At 34.6% G+C, this 17,174-nt stretch overlaps 2 protein-coding genes across 3 annotated transcripts; one reads left to right on the forward strand and one right to left on the reverse strand.

The window, feature by feature from the left end:
- Nucleotides 1–435: 435 nt before the first annotated feature.
- On the reverse strand, nt 436–7,005 carry pcgf6 (polycomb group ring finger 6). 2 transcript variants are annotated; one of them, XM_073873310.1, is made up of 10 exons: nt 6,676–7,005; nt 6,077–6,176; nt 5,892–5,988; nt 5,579–5,634; nt 5,376–5,435; nt 5,130–5,244; nt 4,133–4,160; nt 3,864–3,962; nt 2,508–2,594; nt 436–1,104 (listed from the first exon to the last, which is right to left on the reverse strand). In XM_073873310.1, exons 1-10 carry the CDS (start codon nt 6,787–6,789, stop codon nt 1,057–1,059), a joined length of 804 nt encoding a protein of 267 aa, XP_073729411.1. In that variant the 5' UTR covers nt 6,790–7,005; the 3' UTR covers nt 436–1,056. The 2 variants fall into 2 exon arrangements, with proteins under 2 accessions (XP_073729411.1, XP_055025830.2); XM_055169855.2 differs by having other exon boundaries at nt 5,130–5,250; nt 6,676–7,004.
- A 471-nt stretch (nt 7,006–7,476) lies between these two features.
- On the forward strand, nt 7,477–12,065 carry polr1c (RNA polymerase I and III subunit C). The gene is made up of 9 exons (XM_055169852.2): nt 7,477–7,630; nt 7,845–7,916; nt 8,021–8,128; nt 9,075–9,207; nt 9,347–9,466; nt 9,675–9,827; nt 10,504–10,653; nt 10,898–11,014; nt 11,117–12,065. Exons 1-9 carry the CDS (start codon nt 7,547–7,549, stop codon nt 11,233–11,235), a joined length of 1,056 nt encoding a protein of 351 aa, XP_055025827.1. The 5' UTR covers nt 7,477–7,546; the 3' UTR covers nt 11,236–12,065.
- The last annotated feature ends 5,109 nt before the right edge of the window (nt 12,066–17,174 follow it).

The following is a 17,174-nucleotide window of genomic DNA, read 5'->3' on the forward strand; positions in this document are numbered from 1 at the left end:
TCAAGATGAATTACAAGTTTAACAAATTCATATTTTGATAAATGAAGACATTTGAAACTATGACCCTACAAGTACATTCATTTGATGTAATATTTGTAGTGGATGCGGGTCTCATGGAAACCATTTTTAACAGTCTCTAGTCTAGACTGTCCCCACGGATTTATGTGCCTCGACCCCTCCTCTTACTCTTTTAGCAAGCCTCTCTCTAAAGCATTTAGTGATAATGGTTAACAAAGAAGCTCCTACAATGGACTAGTCATTTTCAATACGACAGAGTTTAATAAAGTAGGGTATATTTACAAAGGAATTCTCAAAACTGGAAAGATTTCTAAATAAAAATGGGTGTGCCATTTATGTTGCGTGTGCGCACACACATCTGCCCACGCACAGACCTGCATTTACTCATAATGTTGCTGTAGAAAAAGACTCCATAAATGAAGCTTTTGTAAAGGTATTTTTTATTCTCAGACGATTTTGTAGCAAAAACAAAAACCTGAGTAATACAGAGAGTAAAGCACTCGAATCACAGTTGAAAGAGGAGGAAGACAATGAAATAATAATTAACCACTTAGAGAAAACTATTAACTTGCAATGCTATGACACTGTGGGCACACTGCATTTTACAAAGAAAATATACCTTTTCTTTTTATTTAATTGTATTTATTTAACTAATATATTCACTGTTAATTGATCTAGAATAATAAAGTATTTTACCCTAACTTGTAAAAAACTGCACTCCTACATAAAAGGTGTAAAATCGCCTCCTTATGTTTCCGCAACATAACAGAGGTATAAAACAGAAAATTAACAGATGTGTAAACTACAAAAAAATACTAATTATTTTGCTATTATACAGTGTTTGGTGTAAATAACTCATCAATCCTCACAGTGTTTAAGTTATCAGTGCATTTGCTGAAACAATGCTGGCATCTTTCTAACAAATAGAACAAGGAAGGCATAATTTTTGCATAGAATATAATTTTTTAAAGATCATTTTAGCTCTTGAAATGAAATCGCAATGGGCTGAAGTTCACATTAGTTGGTCTTTCTATAGGTTCACTGAGCTGGCAGCATAAGTCCAAAATGTAAAACCAGCATCCCATCCTAAAAAAGCAAAGATACTCTTAATAAACATAATAAATGTCTTATTCTGGAAGATTGCTGTCATTTCGATATTGATTCATACTACTAACACTACTGTACTTTCCGGACTATAAGCCGCACCAGAGTATAAGCTGCATCATTCAAAAATGTGTCATTAAGACAAAATAACATATAAGTCACAGTGGATATAACGTTGCATTTATTTAGAAAACTATTTCACAAAATCCAAGCCGAAGAACAGACATTTAATCTGCAAAGGCAATTTTTTTAACTAAACAATAGCAGACAGAACAGAAGGCTGAATAGATGTCTGTACGTTAAAGTAATATTATCAGTTATTTAAACGATAAAATATAGCATACAGAACTTACCTGGAAGGTTGAATAGGCTAAATTAACCAAACAAGCCAAGTAGCGTGAAGTTTGCATACTCGTCATTCCACATTACTGAATCCATTGAATTACATAAATACAGAAGCAGCATACGGACACTCTCATGTTGTCTCTTGCCTCATAAATGTCTAAATTAATTCAAGGTGCACCTGACGGTAAGATGCAGCACCAGCCAAGTTATGAAAAAAAACGCGGCTTATAGACCGAAAAATATGGTTATTGTTTAATATAAAAAAATTATATGATGTTAAAGTACATATAGCCAATTTCTTATTTCTTCAAAACACCATGTTCTGAACCTGGTTTGTCTCTCTCACAAAGAAAAACACAAATATCCAATTTAATTTTGTAAAGACCAAAATACTTGACACAAAAGAAACTGCAGTGAAGATTGGTGGTAACAACCACAAACATTTTTTTTAAACAAGCCTTCATCTAAATGCTATTTTCAGATGACATTACACATATCACGCAGCAGGTGAGGCTCTAATGTAATGCTGTGTGATGACAGGAACTAGACAAGGCGCCTGTAGTTCACACTTATTAGCAGTTTATACCAGGCTACGGCGAGCCGAGTCTCTCTAAAATATCACACTGCTACTGAATAAACACAAGTCTAGGCTAGATTTCTCTGCACATAGCCTTAAATGGATATCTGTTACAACTAGCTATTTGTAGGGTTTATGCAATATTTGCCAAATGCCAACAAACACTGACACAACGTTGGCTGGTTTGTTGCCGTTCGTCGGATCAGTGTAAATTAGCTCTGATATAACTGGACAATTTTTAAATCTTAGGTCTTAATTTCCCTGAGATCGGTAATGTTTTTGTCTTGCGTATACATTTATCTCTACACTGTACGTTTTACAATTTCTAAAAGTAAAATAAAGAAAAAAAAGTCCTGTAATATACCAGTTCTATGAAAGTTATATGGAAAAAATCCTGAGTCGTACTCTTATGGAGGTGAAGGTAAAAAGAGAGCTAATGTTATTTGCACTGTTGGGCACCCACCTTAAAGGAATTTTTCCCCAAAGTGTTACACACTTCACGCAAAGACTGGTACTGCTCAAGGAGATGCTGTCCACATACAACATCAACCTGCCAAAGAAAATAATTAACTATAATACTACAAAACAACTCAAATATTAAGACTTGTAAATATATACACAATTACATACATTCCCATACATGTATACAGTACAGCATTGGCACATTCAGAAACTGTAAACAACTAAACTTCTACAATTTTTTAAAGAAAACTGTGATGATTGCCCATGCAAAAGTCATTGCCACTATACTATGTGGTAACCTGCGGTGTTCTGAGAGATATTTAGTACAATGGCATGCTGTTTCTAGGGTGCCATGGGTCCTTCTTACTAGCACAAGTCAAACATAAATAGGCTATTCCCAACATAATTAGGTTATTTTTTGAGTCTATTATGTAAAACAGGTTGTCCTGGTACAAACCACACAAACCCTGTATCCAGATACGTTTTGGCTAATCAAGACTAAGTGATCAGGTGCCAGGTAAATACCATAAGCCAGTAATCCAACATCCGTTTAGCCATACAACATGCAACCTCCACCTCAACCTTTAATGCAAAAGCCTATTTTAAACCAGAGGCAATTGTCTTAGTCTGCACTGGTAAAGCTAAATAACATAAATACGAATATCAAAGCATGAGATTTTCTTTTCAGACATAACCACTGCTATTAACAACTGCAGACAGCTATTTTAATGCTTGACTGAGCCATGGCCCTTTTTAAAGATTCCAATCCTTATCCAGAATTGGGATTAGGGGAGAACTAATTAAACGGCAACGTGGCAGGACTGTAAAGTGTGATGGAGAGTCACTGAAGCGTTGAAAGAGAAAGCGAAGAAGCTATTAACATTATTTTGTTAAATGCCCTTTCGTAAAGGCTTATACTGGAAAGAGCAGTGGCTTTCTTGAGATTGATTAAGAGTCTATCTCAATTGGCAGAGCATGGCATCAGCAATGCAAAGATTGTATAACTTAAAATAATATAACGTATACAATGAACAAATAAAAAAGCAAAACGCTTAATGACTCAGCATCCCTGTTTAATTAGCGTCTGACTTACTTTACCAGACCTGTCAGATTGAATTATTGAGCGTCTGACACAGCGGTGGTTTGTTCACCAGACACATCCTCAGACACTGTCAGACCTCTGACAGAGGTGGCCATCTGAGCCAGGATTTATGCCTCCGGTTACATGAAAAACAACCTGTTAACTGTTTCCTTACACATGGTCTGTTTTGGACATGCGTTTTGCGATTTAAATTCAAGGAATCAAAAAATGTGGATGTGATAAAAAAAGCAGAAACAAAATTTTTCTGTGCTTCACCTTGCAATTTGGACTCAGCTCCATCTTCCTCCGGATAAAGAGCTCCACATGACGGATAGTAGCTTGCCCTGACACACGCACATACTTCCTCTCTAGAGGCTTGAAAGTGAAAATATTATCAAAAAACATTACACAAAAAAAATAGCATTTAGCCATTTATTTTACAAGAACAAAAAATGCAATTTGCTTATTTGCATAAAAGGTGTGTAGCAATGGAACAAAGTCGTCAAGTTACATTTCAAAATATATTGTCAAAATGTAAACATTACCTTATAATTTGCAACTCCTTCTTCAGCTCTGTAAATCATAGATATGCAAAAGAAATGGATTCAAATACAAAGCACATTTCCCTTATTTGCATAATAACAAATTAAACAAAGACGGGCATTTGCAATTTAACCATTGCATAACAAGCTCGACCAAGAAAACAGAACAACGCCTATGAAAAATCTTTTGATGGGTTTTTGATGGATTGGCTCCATCTTGTGGTGCACATGAACTACTTGGCATTTAGCAAGTAGTAAACATTAGGGGTGAGGGGATACAGCATATAGTATTGCGATATTTTTCAAGGTGATACTGTGTCAATACACAGACACCAAGTAGCGATTTTTTTTTACGCATTAAATTTGCATTGTTCGAAATACCTGTAGTATAGTAGCACAGCAGTGCATTTAACCCTTGTGCGTTTGCATGAACATGTTTGTCTATTTTGAACTCAAGTATGCTTTAAATTGATGCATAAGGGTTAAGTAAGGTAAACTAAACTATAATACAAATATTTTGCAAGGTGCATACAACATTTATGACAGGTTTTCATAAAAGTGTTGGTCAGTTTGCCTGCCTGATAATCCCATTTTGCAGCAATAAAAATCCCCCTAGTAATATACTGAAGAATATCTAAAAGTGCAATATTATGGTATTGTGCCATAAGGACCGTGATAATATTGTATCATGGAGCCTCTGGTGATTCCCACCCCCTAGTAAACATAAAACAGCTTTCAAAACTCATTTTACTTTTATGTTACTTTTTTATAATAAAGGATGTATAGCAATTTTTAAAATAGCAACTCCTTACTAGTCAAGAAAGTTGAAATGAATTAAAAATATAAGTGCAACAAGGATTTTTTTTTACAGTGGACGAATGAATAAAGGGGAGGAGTTGAAAGATAAGAAGGTGATGTCAGCCAAAAAAGGAAAGCCATTTTTTTATCAGTAAGCCTTTATGTTACTGATAAATTTGCAAAAACGGGAAAACTTACTGACCCCAAAAACTCCAACATCAGAGACACATCCAGCTCTGAGGGAATTGTAAAAATAGACTGAGGCAGCGCATCTTTCTTATGTCTCTGAGGCAGCTTTACTGGACCCATGGCTGGCACTGCCACTTGGGATAAAGAGAGAAAAGTGCAATCTTAATGTCTCAACATTAGACCATTAAAAGGCCTGTTTATTTGTGTTCTACACAATATTCATAAAATAATCTCAGTAGTTGATTAAATTTATACAAACCTGGCTTTGGAACTTCAAGCCCTCTCTTTTTATAAAATTCACATATTCTTGACCTTTCATCTTGAAGAAAACAAATTTAGTTGGCAATTGTTGTTCACACGTACAAAACAACAACAACAACAACAATCTTGAAATGACAGACTGTGCTAGTAAGGGGCAATTTGGTTAAACTAAAGTGAAATGGAAAATAAAAGACTGATTACCTTCTTCCAAATATGGCACCATCTTAAAAACAATGTCTTGTAATTGCCTATCAGGTCTAAAAGAAACAGATGAAATTTGACTCCTTTACAACTAAGCTAAAGCATCAAACAGTGAAGAACACAGAAATCCCTTAGGAACTTTCAGGCATACGGGAGGCCATTATATAAGGGAGGGTCCTGAACATAGCAGCTAAACTAAATCTCTAGTGATAGCCCTAACTAGTAAACAAGACTATTAGGATTTCATCATAAAACAAAAAAAATGATGTCACTGCTTTACAAATTTACAAGAACAGCAATAAATTATTTTTACCTTACGTGGTACAGTGGCTGTGTCTGATGCACTACAATAGCACAGTTTGGACACCTGTTGCTGTAGAAAAAGTGCTTTACTATGCAGCTCTTACAAACTGGGGAATGGAAAGAAAACACAATTTAGATAATCAGATGTAATGTTAAAGGGCAGTTTATGACAACAAAAAAATCATCAATACTTACAAGTATGAAGACACTCTGTAATAGTGGTTGCATCAATGAGAAAGCCATTGCAGAGGGCACAGCGAATATATGGATAAAAATTCCTGAGAGGCAGCAAGTGCTTAACAGGAAAAAACAAAGTTTTTAATTAACATGCAGGAATAAAATAAATACATAAGACATAAATAATCCAGACAGATAGTCTTGACAAAACTAGAGAAAAATAGTACAAAATGGTTTATATGGAAAAGTACAAAAGTTAAATACTTAAAGCATTCATGTATTTTATAAAATGTCATAAAACTGGGGCCCCCCCATCGCGTGCCCCCCAATTTGAGAACCACTGCTGTAAAGGGTCTGAATTCCAATGTTTTTATTCTCATTACATTTACAAACATTTGTAAAATTATGTTTTCACTTTGTTATGGGGTATTACGTGTAGATCAAATGATTATAGCATCAGGCTATAACATAACAAATTTGAAAAAAGTGAAAGCACTGATTGCACTGTACAAGAGATAAAACAAGAGAGAGAAGGTACTTGCAGGCTACATTTTAAAGGTAAGATAATGATACTTAAACTTCCTTGCACAAACTTTAGATTTGATGTTGTAAGTTACCTCGTCGTCGGGTTTATTTCTCTCGCTGTGGTCAGACACAGCGTGACAGAGGGAAGTGTTTATGGACCCACGCGCAGATCCCTCCACTTCAACTGTCTCTACAGTTCCGTCCATAGTCCACCCAAAACAATCAAGTTCTCAAAACAACTGCACAACAACTCACAGTGCCTGTCTGGTGTCTTCTATAGTGTCTGTATGCGTTCACTCTAGCGGTATCACCAATATTCATTTCAGGTATAAGTTTAAAAAACACTCCTGTGCACCTTCACGGTGTGAGCGCGGTACTCAATGAAGCAGTTTAATCAGTCCAGAATAAAAGTCCCACGCTCAAAAGCAACACGTTGGTGCCGCACTTAACCAAACTAGAATAAAAGTCCCCAGATGAAAGTGGTTGTGGGGTAAACAAACGAAATAAATAAAATTAAATAACTAATAGGCGTAAAGAAATGAACTAAAACAAACACAGAAATGTAAAAATAAACAAGTGTATACATAAATCAGTATAATGTCATTATAGGGTAAGGTAGTACAAATAAATGTATAAGGGATTGCATACTGATTATTTTCCCAGATTAAAACTATACATTTATTAATAAAAATATGACCTTTTGTGAGCTCTATGTAGATTTGAAAAAAAAGGTTTTGCATTAAATTGATTGAAGTTTTGGAATTTTTAAATTGAAAAATAACAACTAAAATAAAAAATATATATAACTGCCACACATTTGCTTTATGAAACGCATTGTTTGTATTTTATAAGATGTTTAAATAATAGCTAAAATTATTCTTAATTATGTATGCGTACACGCAGGAGTCAGAAACTGTTTTATTTTGGCAATGTTTTACTGCTCTCTACCGGCGCAAGGAAAGTATGACAGCAAAGATGGCGGCGTCCAGGAGCAACGTGGATGAAATTCGTGATCGAGTAATATTGGGTGAATTTGGGGTGAAAAATGTAAGTTATGGCTCTGCGAGAGAGTTGTACACGGTTAACTGTTTGTCTGTGTGAATATACATTTATTAAGCAATTAAGCATTCGCAATTCGATAATATACGTTTGCACATGTGATACAGTTTTCTTTACACATGTATATGTGAACTTTTTTTTATTAAGAGGCGTTTCTAATGCACACACATATTAAATTGTATTGTATTTCAACCAAATTCAGGTCCATACTACAGATTATCCTGGAAATTATCCTGGTTACGATGACACATGGGACCTGGAAAATTTTAAAAAGGTGTGTGCTTTACTGCACTTTACTAAAGTGCTTACGTTCATTGCCATTAGTTGCTAAATCTGTTATACTTAATTGGTGTAAACGTGTATAACTTTACTCTTCAGAATTTCAAGATCGATATTATTCATTCGGATGAAACCACGTTGGAGTTTGATATGATTGGAATAGATGCTGCTATAGCAAATGCTTTTCGCCGTATATTACTTGCTGAGGTATGTTTAAATTACATTTTACCTATATGCATTTACGTCATCGCCCACCTTAACTTTTGCTATTAGTGTTCTTGTAAATAAAAAATGAAATAAAAAAATATAGTGTTCTTGTATTGGAGACTGGGGCTACTTGACACAAGATCATATCTAAGTTACTATAAGGTTTTGAGTCAAATGTATGCAGTTGTTTTTTCTAGTACTGTATGTTGTATCTTTTAAGTTTTTATTAAATAATATAAGGCAGTAATATTTTCTGTAACTAATGTATAGAAAAAATAAATTTTAGATTTTATAATATCATAATCCTTGCATGTGTTTTGTTTTAAAAATAATCTTACTATTTTACTGTTTACATTCAGTTAAAAATTATGAAATACAGGTGATGGTGTAACAGCACACCCCATATAGTGTAGTTATTACGTAACGTAACTATAAAGATAAAAAAATCTGCTTTTTCCCTTAAATTGATGTTCATGTATGAACCGACCCTGAGAAATATTCGGTTGAATATATGGCAACCAGTCTGGATCTCCCCTTTGTTATATAAAAGCTGGTCTTGAAACAGTATTATAGTAATTATATAGACGGTTTTAGCAGTAACAACATAAACAAACAGCTGTCGCGGTCCGCACGTAACTTCCGGTAAACTCCGCTATTAATAAATATCAACAAAGTACTTTAAACGTAGTTTATTTATATAACAAGCAAAAATACCACACATAGATTACCTAGGAAACCAAAACATTTGTTATATTCGACGAGGCATTTGTTCAAGAGATCAGTTTAGCAACTAGTCAGACCATTAAAAAAACGTAACCGGAAGTAAAGTTCGGATCCAGACGTGTATCACTTGTGTCCGATGAAACCGTCTATAGCTTATTAACACACTGACCCCATACATTCTTCATTGTTTAATTATGCTATTTTGTCTTATTTGCTAATTTAGGTACCAACAATGGCAATTGAAAAAGTGTTCATTTACAATAACACATCCATTATTCAGGATGAGATTTTGGCACATAGACTTGGTCTAGTGCCCATTAAAGCAGATCCTCGTCTTTTTGAGTACAGAAATGCAGGTGAGAACACTTAGCAAACATAATCAGCAAGATTTGTATATTTTTTATCAGATTATCAGTTGTTACTTAACCATAACTGCCAGAATTAAGTTATAAAGATATAATGACAGACATAAGAAGTGTGTGTTTTGTTTATCAGAGGATCAAGAGGGCACGGAAATCGACACAATTCAGCTTCAGCTGAAGGTAAAATGCTCCCGAAATCCTAGAGCACCTAAAGACACTGCAGATCCCAAGGAGTTATATCTCCATCACATGGGTGAGTAAAGTGATACTTACTTGATCATTCAGTTATGTGTTGCATAAAGGTCATAAAACATTTTGATTGCACAAAAATCCATCTGAGTACTGTGACTGTCTTTAGAGAATAAGTTTACATCAATATTACTTTGCTTACCACAATCAAACCTTCAATGTTTCTTTGTTGTGTTTACACTTTTACACTGACCTCTTGTGTTCGGTTTCAGTGTACTCGGGTGACATTAAATGGGTCCCTGTTGGAAACCAAGCCGATGTGTTTGCAGATGCCAAGATTGGCCCTGTGCATGATGACATTCTCCTGGCACAGCTCCGACCAGGACATGAACTTGATATAGTCATGCACTGTGTCAAAGGAATAGGTAAACTAACATTAGAGGCTGTTTTATTTCCAGAGGCGCAAATATTTTCTTTAAATAAGGTTAAATGAAATAGTTCACTCCCAAAAGAATAAAGAAAGCCATCAGGTTGTAAACTACACGAGGGAGAGTAAACCGTAATGAAAATCTTCATATCTGGATCAACTTAATTATTTTATAAATACAAAAAGGACAGGTTGTAGTCTCTTTTTCTTGTATATTTATTCATTGATTAAAAGGGACATAACATGAAAATCTGACATTTTTCATGTTTAAGTGCTATTATTGGGTCCCCCAGTGCTTGTATCAACCTAGAAAATGTGAAAAAGAATAACCCAGTAACTTAGTTTTGGTAAACTAGGTCATTCAAATTTGTCTCCCCTTGTGATGTAATAAGGGGAATAGGGGATAATACCGCCCCTTATTCTGCACTATCCAACCACGGCACTGCCATTTTGCATTTAAGGAAAACACCAAAATGGCACATTTTTGCTCACACATACAAAATGGCAATTTTAACATGTTATAATAAATTATCTATGATATTTTGAGCTAGAACTTCACATTTGTACTCTAGGGACACCAAACATTTATTTGACATCTTAAAAAGTCTTGTGAAATGTCCCCCTTTAACTTAAACTGCTTGAGATTGTGTAATCTTTTTATTGGCACCTCACAGGCAAGGATCATGCCAAGTTTTCTCCAGTGGCAACTGCAAGTTACAGACTTCTTCCTGAAATCACATTATTAGAGACCATCGAGGGGGAAAAGGCAGAGAGGTTAAAGCGCTGCTTCTCACCTGGAGTTATTGAACTTGAAAATGTTAATGGTAAGACTTTATTTGCAAGTAGTGTTGATATCTGTGACCCTGCCTTTGAAATCCATGATCTAATTATGAGACGCGGAGCATCAAAGTTTGACTTTAATTTTAATCTTTGACATGGCCTTACCCAGTCAAGATATGTTATATATTTTCCCAGAACGTTTTTTATTATGTAGGATGACTTTATGTAGAAAAAATTGTTATGTTGAAAAAAGTTGTCATAATATTACAAAATAATCATGAATTTCAGGAAAGCAAGTGGCTAAGGTTGTCAACAGTCGTTTGGACACATGCAGCAGAGAAGTTCTCCGACACGACGACTTGAAGAACTTGGTGAAACTTGGAAGAGTGCGGGATCATTTCATATGTATGTTCATAATGAAGGGTGTTGCATACAATATTTGTTGGTGATTTCCGAATGATGTAATAAATGACAATTTTCTTACTCTTTTTTTTTTTTTTTCCCCAGTCACAGTTGAGTCGACAGGGATACTGCCTCCTGAAGTCCTGGTTAGTGAGGCCATTAATGTACTCATTGCTAAGTGTCAGAAGTTTCTCACAGCACTTGATGCAACAGACATGGACTAAATAGAGAAATTAAGGGCAGTAACAATCTGCCTACTACCTGGAATGAAAAGGACCATGTATCAGTTAAATAAATGGTGTGATTGGTTTCATGAATCTGTATGTAGCTTTTGGTCTAAAGCTTTCCTTTGTGAATTCACACCAATTCCATTACCACATGCAAACCAACAACTGAACTTTAGCAGCCGCACCATTTATTTCATTCTTAGGACCGTAACGGCCTGAAGACTATGCTTAATGTCTATGTTATCTATGTTAAGTTTACTCTCTAAGCAATGTAATAGCAGAGGTGAATAGTGAAGTATTATTACTCAAGTACATTTTTCATTTTTATTTGGTGTTTTTCCTTTGAAAAATGTGTACTTAGGTTAATTCTAAAGCATAATATCATATTTTTTACTCATTTGCATTTCATATTAAGTTGTGTTTAATAATTAAATGCATTTTAAAAAATCTAGAACTTTCTTACTTAAGTAAAATAAAGTTTACTGGAGTAAAAGTAAGAAAGTACTATATTTTAAATGTACTTGCACGTTAAATTATTCAAATCAAATAATAAAAAATATATTTATAAAATAGTGATGTAAAAAGTATAGTATTATGCTTTGGAATAAAGTGAAGTAAAAGTTTTCCAAAGAAAACACTGATAAAGTGTACAGAATTGAAAATTCTATACCCAAGTTGTGTAAAACTACTTTATTGTCCACTTCTGTTTAATAGTCAGTTTATTATGACTATTACAAATATAATGCTGTATATCGCATTTGACCAGACATGTAGTGACATGTTTATGTTTTCCCATGTATATTAAAATCTTTGGTTTGTGTCCATGATATTTTGTCAACTATTAATGTTTTGATCTCTCCCATACGGCAAAAAATATTTTTTATATATATTTAGAAAGATTGCCAAAAAATATATTGGCTGAAATATAGTTTGGAATATGTTTATAAAAATATTTTTTCACTGATATATTTTTGGCCATTTTTTGTATATATTCTAAATATATTTTAAAGCGTTAAAAATGTATTTAGCCCTCCATATATTTCAATTCAAGGAAATATATTCATGTCACATTGGAAGAAAAACTTTGTTACAAACCTGTAAACATAACAGCTTTAAAAACGTTAAAATGAAATATAAAACTTAAAAAATATACTTTATAAAATGTACTTCTATTTAGCATATATTTAAAATATATTTAGGCAAAAAATTATTTTTTGCCATATGGAATGTAAAATTAGAAATATATGAAGAGTTTCGTTGCAAAATGAGATAACTCCGTTTTTTGGTTGTGCATTCCAATTAATATCAATTCAAATGCAGTTGGTTTGTTTTGATTTAAACCTTCGTAACTTAAAAAATACAGCTAAGTAGCACCATAAAACAAAATAATAACATGACATAATAATAAACATGTTTTGAGAAAAATGTTAAAAACTGAGTTATCTCGTTTTGCAACAAAATTTGCTTGTCCTTGAAATATATTTTGAAATATATGTTGATATATGAAGGTTAAAACTAAATATATTTCCAAATTTAAAAATATGTTCAATTAAGCATTACATTCTACAAATTGTATTTAGCATATATCTATTTAAAATATATGTTTGGCCAGAGAAATTTATTTCTTTCCGAATGGGCCCTGCCTGGTTGTTGGCAGTATCCAAATAATCCACCAATCTTTAAGCAAATGGTCTTCAACAAGTAAGGCATAATATTAACCCCTTCAGTGTGATACAAGACACTCCAATTTGCGTCGGATCTTGATCACACTGTCGGGTTTATTTCTGAGATAACCAACTGCCTGTGCATTAACCCGCTTATTACATGGCTATTTACCTCATAAGGTAAGAAACATTCGATACTGATTTGAAATATTTTATTAACCCATTTTAAACGAATGCAGACCTTTCACAGGAAAACCCATTTATTTTCATTCAGTTTAGTCATTTGTTAATACAATGTCATTGTGCAAGTAGACTAAATAATGATGTGCTATTGAGACTTATTCCAATCTTTGTAGCAGTGACCAGAAAATCTGCATCCTTAAAAGTTAATAGGATGGCATGTCTGTGTATGTAGGGTTTGCTTGAAAAGTTAAAAACAGAGATCCACATAACCAATCCATATCTAATAGTTATGTTCTATTGAGACTTATAAAGTGAACACGCTTGGATTCTGCATGTGCCGTTTTGAAATCAAAACATGCTGACTGAATTATAAGCTAATGTCCAGCATATGCGGTTGTTACCAGAGGCAGATGAATTTAAAAAGTAGCTTTAATACATTTGCACTGTTGGACTTTGTTTGGCACAGTTAGGGCTGTAGTCAACACAAAGTATTATCTCTTTTTCCTTCACTGGATGATACAATCACTACAGCGCTTGATGGACTTTTGCAGATTTGGGCACAAAGCTTTGTATTTAATGTCTATTAAGCTTGGCAGGAAATGTGTTTGCTGTTCCAAGAAGACATCCTTAGATTAAGTCTGTCTTTTCCATGTAATTTGCCATTTTGACTTAGTCATGCATAAGTTTGGGCACCCCTGACAATTTCCATGATTTTCATTTATTAATATTTGGATGTTTGGATCAGCAATTTCATTTTGATCTATCAAATAACCGAAGGGCACAGCAATATTGCAGTAGTGAAATAAGGTTTATTGGATTAACAGAAAATATGCAAAATACATCAAAACGAAATTAGACTGGTGCATAAATTTGGGCACCCCAACAGAAAAATCACATCAATATTTAGTAGAACCTTCTTTAGCAGAAATAACAGCCTATAGATGCTTCGTATAGCCTGTAATGAGTGTCTGGATGAATGTATTTTGAACCATTCCTCCTTACAAAACATCTCCAGGTTTGATGGTTGCCGAGCATGGACAGCCCGCTTCAAATCACCCCACAGATGTTTAATGATATTCATGTCTGGGGACTGGGATGGCCATTCCAGAACATATCAGAATGTACTTCTGTATAAATACCCGAGTAGATTTTGAACAGTGTTTTGCGTCGTTGTCTTGTTGATATATCCAGCCCCGGCGTAACTTCAACTTTGTGACTGATTTCTCAACATTATTCTCAAGAATCTGCTGATATTAAGTGTATTCCATGCGACCCTCAACTTTAACCAGATTCCCAGTACCGGCACTGCCCACACAGCCACACAGCATGATGGAAACTCCACCAAATTTTACTGTGGGTCGAAAGTGTTTTTCTTGGAACGCGGTGTTCTTTTGCCGCCATGCATAACGCCCCTTTTTATGACCAAATAACAATCTTTGTTTTATCAGTCCATAGCACCTTATTTCAAAAGGAAGCTGGTTTGTCCAAATATGCGTTTGCATACCTCAAGCGACTCCGATTGTGGCGCGTTTGCAGAAAAGGCTTCTTTTGCATCAAAGTGCACAATCTGAGTGACACCATCTACAGCAAGTTGATGTTGGAGGTCTTTGGAGGTGGTCGGTGGGCTGTTTTTGACCATTCTCACTATCCTTTGCCTCTCCAATATTTTACGTGGTCTCCCACTTCTGGCCTTAACAAGAGCTGTGCCTCTGGTCTTCCATTTCCTCACTGTGGACACTGACCGCTTATATCTTTGCGATAACTTTTTGTAGCCTTCCCCTTAACCATAATGTTGAACAATCTTTGTTTTCAGGTCATTTCAAAGCTGTTTTGAGGCCCCATGTCAGAGGAGAGTCAAAGAGAACCACAACTTTCAATTGGCCACCTTAAATACCCTTTCTCATGATTGTATGCACCTGTCTATGAAGTTCAAGGCTTAATGAGCTCACCAAACCAATTGTGTGTTCAAAATAATCAGTGCTAAGTAGTATTTAAATAAAAAAAACAAGGGTTAATTTCGTTTTGATGCATATTGCACATTTTCTGTTAATCCAATAAACCTCATTTCACTACTGAAATATTAATGTGTCCTTCAGTTATTTGATAGATCAAAATGAAATTGCTGTTCCAAACACCCAAATATTTATAAATAAAAATCATGGAAATTGTCAGGGGTGCCCAAACTTTTGCATACGACTGTATTATTAGTGGAAAGGGCACTGTATTTGCAATGCATCAGTTTGATCTGCAATCGTTTGCACCATTCCACCCATGACACATGCCGTAAACAGATATCTGTTAAAATTGGGCCAGAGTGTATTCGGAGACGACGAGTTGCCTAAGGACAAGGCGCAATAAGTGGGTCACCTTCTATTGTGTGGCTCTCATCACTATAACAGCTGCGCTGGGGAGGTTCTGCTGAGACTGGTTGAGACTGGAACACACGGATGGAGTCGCTTGGCATTCTCCATTGCTCTCCGCTATCGCAGACTGTGTCATTACGTAGCTTTGCTTTTTGGCAGGAACCACTCAAAGGATAAAAGACAGAAAAAAGGCCAGCACTACTGTTTAGAAAACATACTGTATTATTTTCCTTGGAAAGCAAATTACAGTCACTTAAATAAAGGATCAGTTCAAATCACTGACGTACTACAATGCAGCACATTGGGCCTGGACATAACCATTGTCCTATGTTTTAAAATTTCAAAGTATTTGCTTAGTTGGAGTGCAAAATGCATCATGGTGGTCTGTGAATGCATTGTAGGTAATGTGCCATCTGAGGTTGGTTAAAATGATCAATAATGTGGGAAACATGATGTTATGTATTGTGACCCTGCCTATTAAATCCCAGTCTCATAATCAAATGATTAAATTAGGTGAATCAATATTTGATTTCAGTCATTGATTTCAATGTTTGACATGGCTTACTAAGTTAAAATTAAATATATCAAGGTTAGATTGTTCACGTTTTGTCCCAGACAGAGTGCTTTAAATTGTTTAGAAACGTATTGTGTATAGGGGCATAATGATGGTGAAATAAACAATTGATAACCAGCCTCATGACCTACCACAGGCCACCCACAGTCTGTTCATTGACCTGATGCATTTGCATTGATCTCTATCTTTGGCAATCTCTAATCTGATTGGCTGACTTGACATAACCTCAGGACGTGTACACACATTTTGTTATTTTCCGCAGTATTTTGAGGATAACTGTTTGTGAGGACTCTTCCACCCTGCCTGTGAAAATTCAGATCAAGACATTTTTAAAATAAAGACATCCTACATCATGTAAAGACCATTTATTTATGCTTTTATCCAAAGCGACTTGCAGATCATTATTTTTTAATCAGTTTGTTTGTTCCCTGGGTTCGAACCTATAACCTTTTGCACTGCTAATGCAATGCAATGCTCTACCATTGGCTATACAGAAGCATTTTGGGAAAATATAACTATTAATATTGACTGAGTACGGCCACACTGCAAAAAATGACTTTCTTACTTAATATTTTTTTGTCTTGTTTTCAGTACAAATATTCTTAAATTAGGATGCATTTTCTTAATGAGCAAAATGACCTAAGAAAATAAGTCTAGTTTTTAGACAAAAATATTTATAATTTAAGTTAATTAAACTTAAATTATATCTTTTAAAAAACAAGCAAAAATATCTGCCAATGGGGTGAGAAAATTTTTCTTGAATTACCGTAAGTGTTTAAGAAAAAAGTTATCTTATTTCAAGATTTTTTTTCCCCACCCCATTGGCAGATATTTTTGCTTGTTTTAAGCACAAATGAACTCAAATTGTATATTTTTGTCTAAAAACTATTTTTCTTAGGTCATTTGCTCATCAAGAAAATGCATCTTGATTTGAGAATTTTTGGATATTTCTACTGAAAGCAAGACAAAAATGCTAAGTAAGAAAGTCATTTTTTGCAGTGCATGTCAAAGATTGAAAGCAATGAGTTAGATTAAAATAGTTATAATCTAAAACAGGCTGGATTTCACAGACCGTGTCACATTTGACTTGTTTCAACCTAGTCTATAGCACATAAAACAACTGTGCTTGTTTATGTTTTACTCTCTTTATGT

This window comes from Misgurnus anguillicaudatus, chromosome 11, assembly GCF_027580225.2.
Source record: "Misgurnus anguillicaudatus chromosome 11, ASM2758022v2, whole genome shotgun sequence".
Taxonomy (NCBI): Eukaryota; Metazoa; Chordata; class Actinopteri; order Cypriniformes; family Cobitidae; genus Misgurnus; species Misgurnus anguillicaudatus.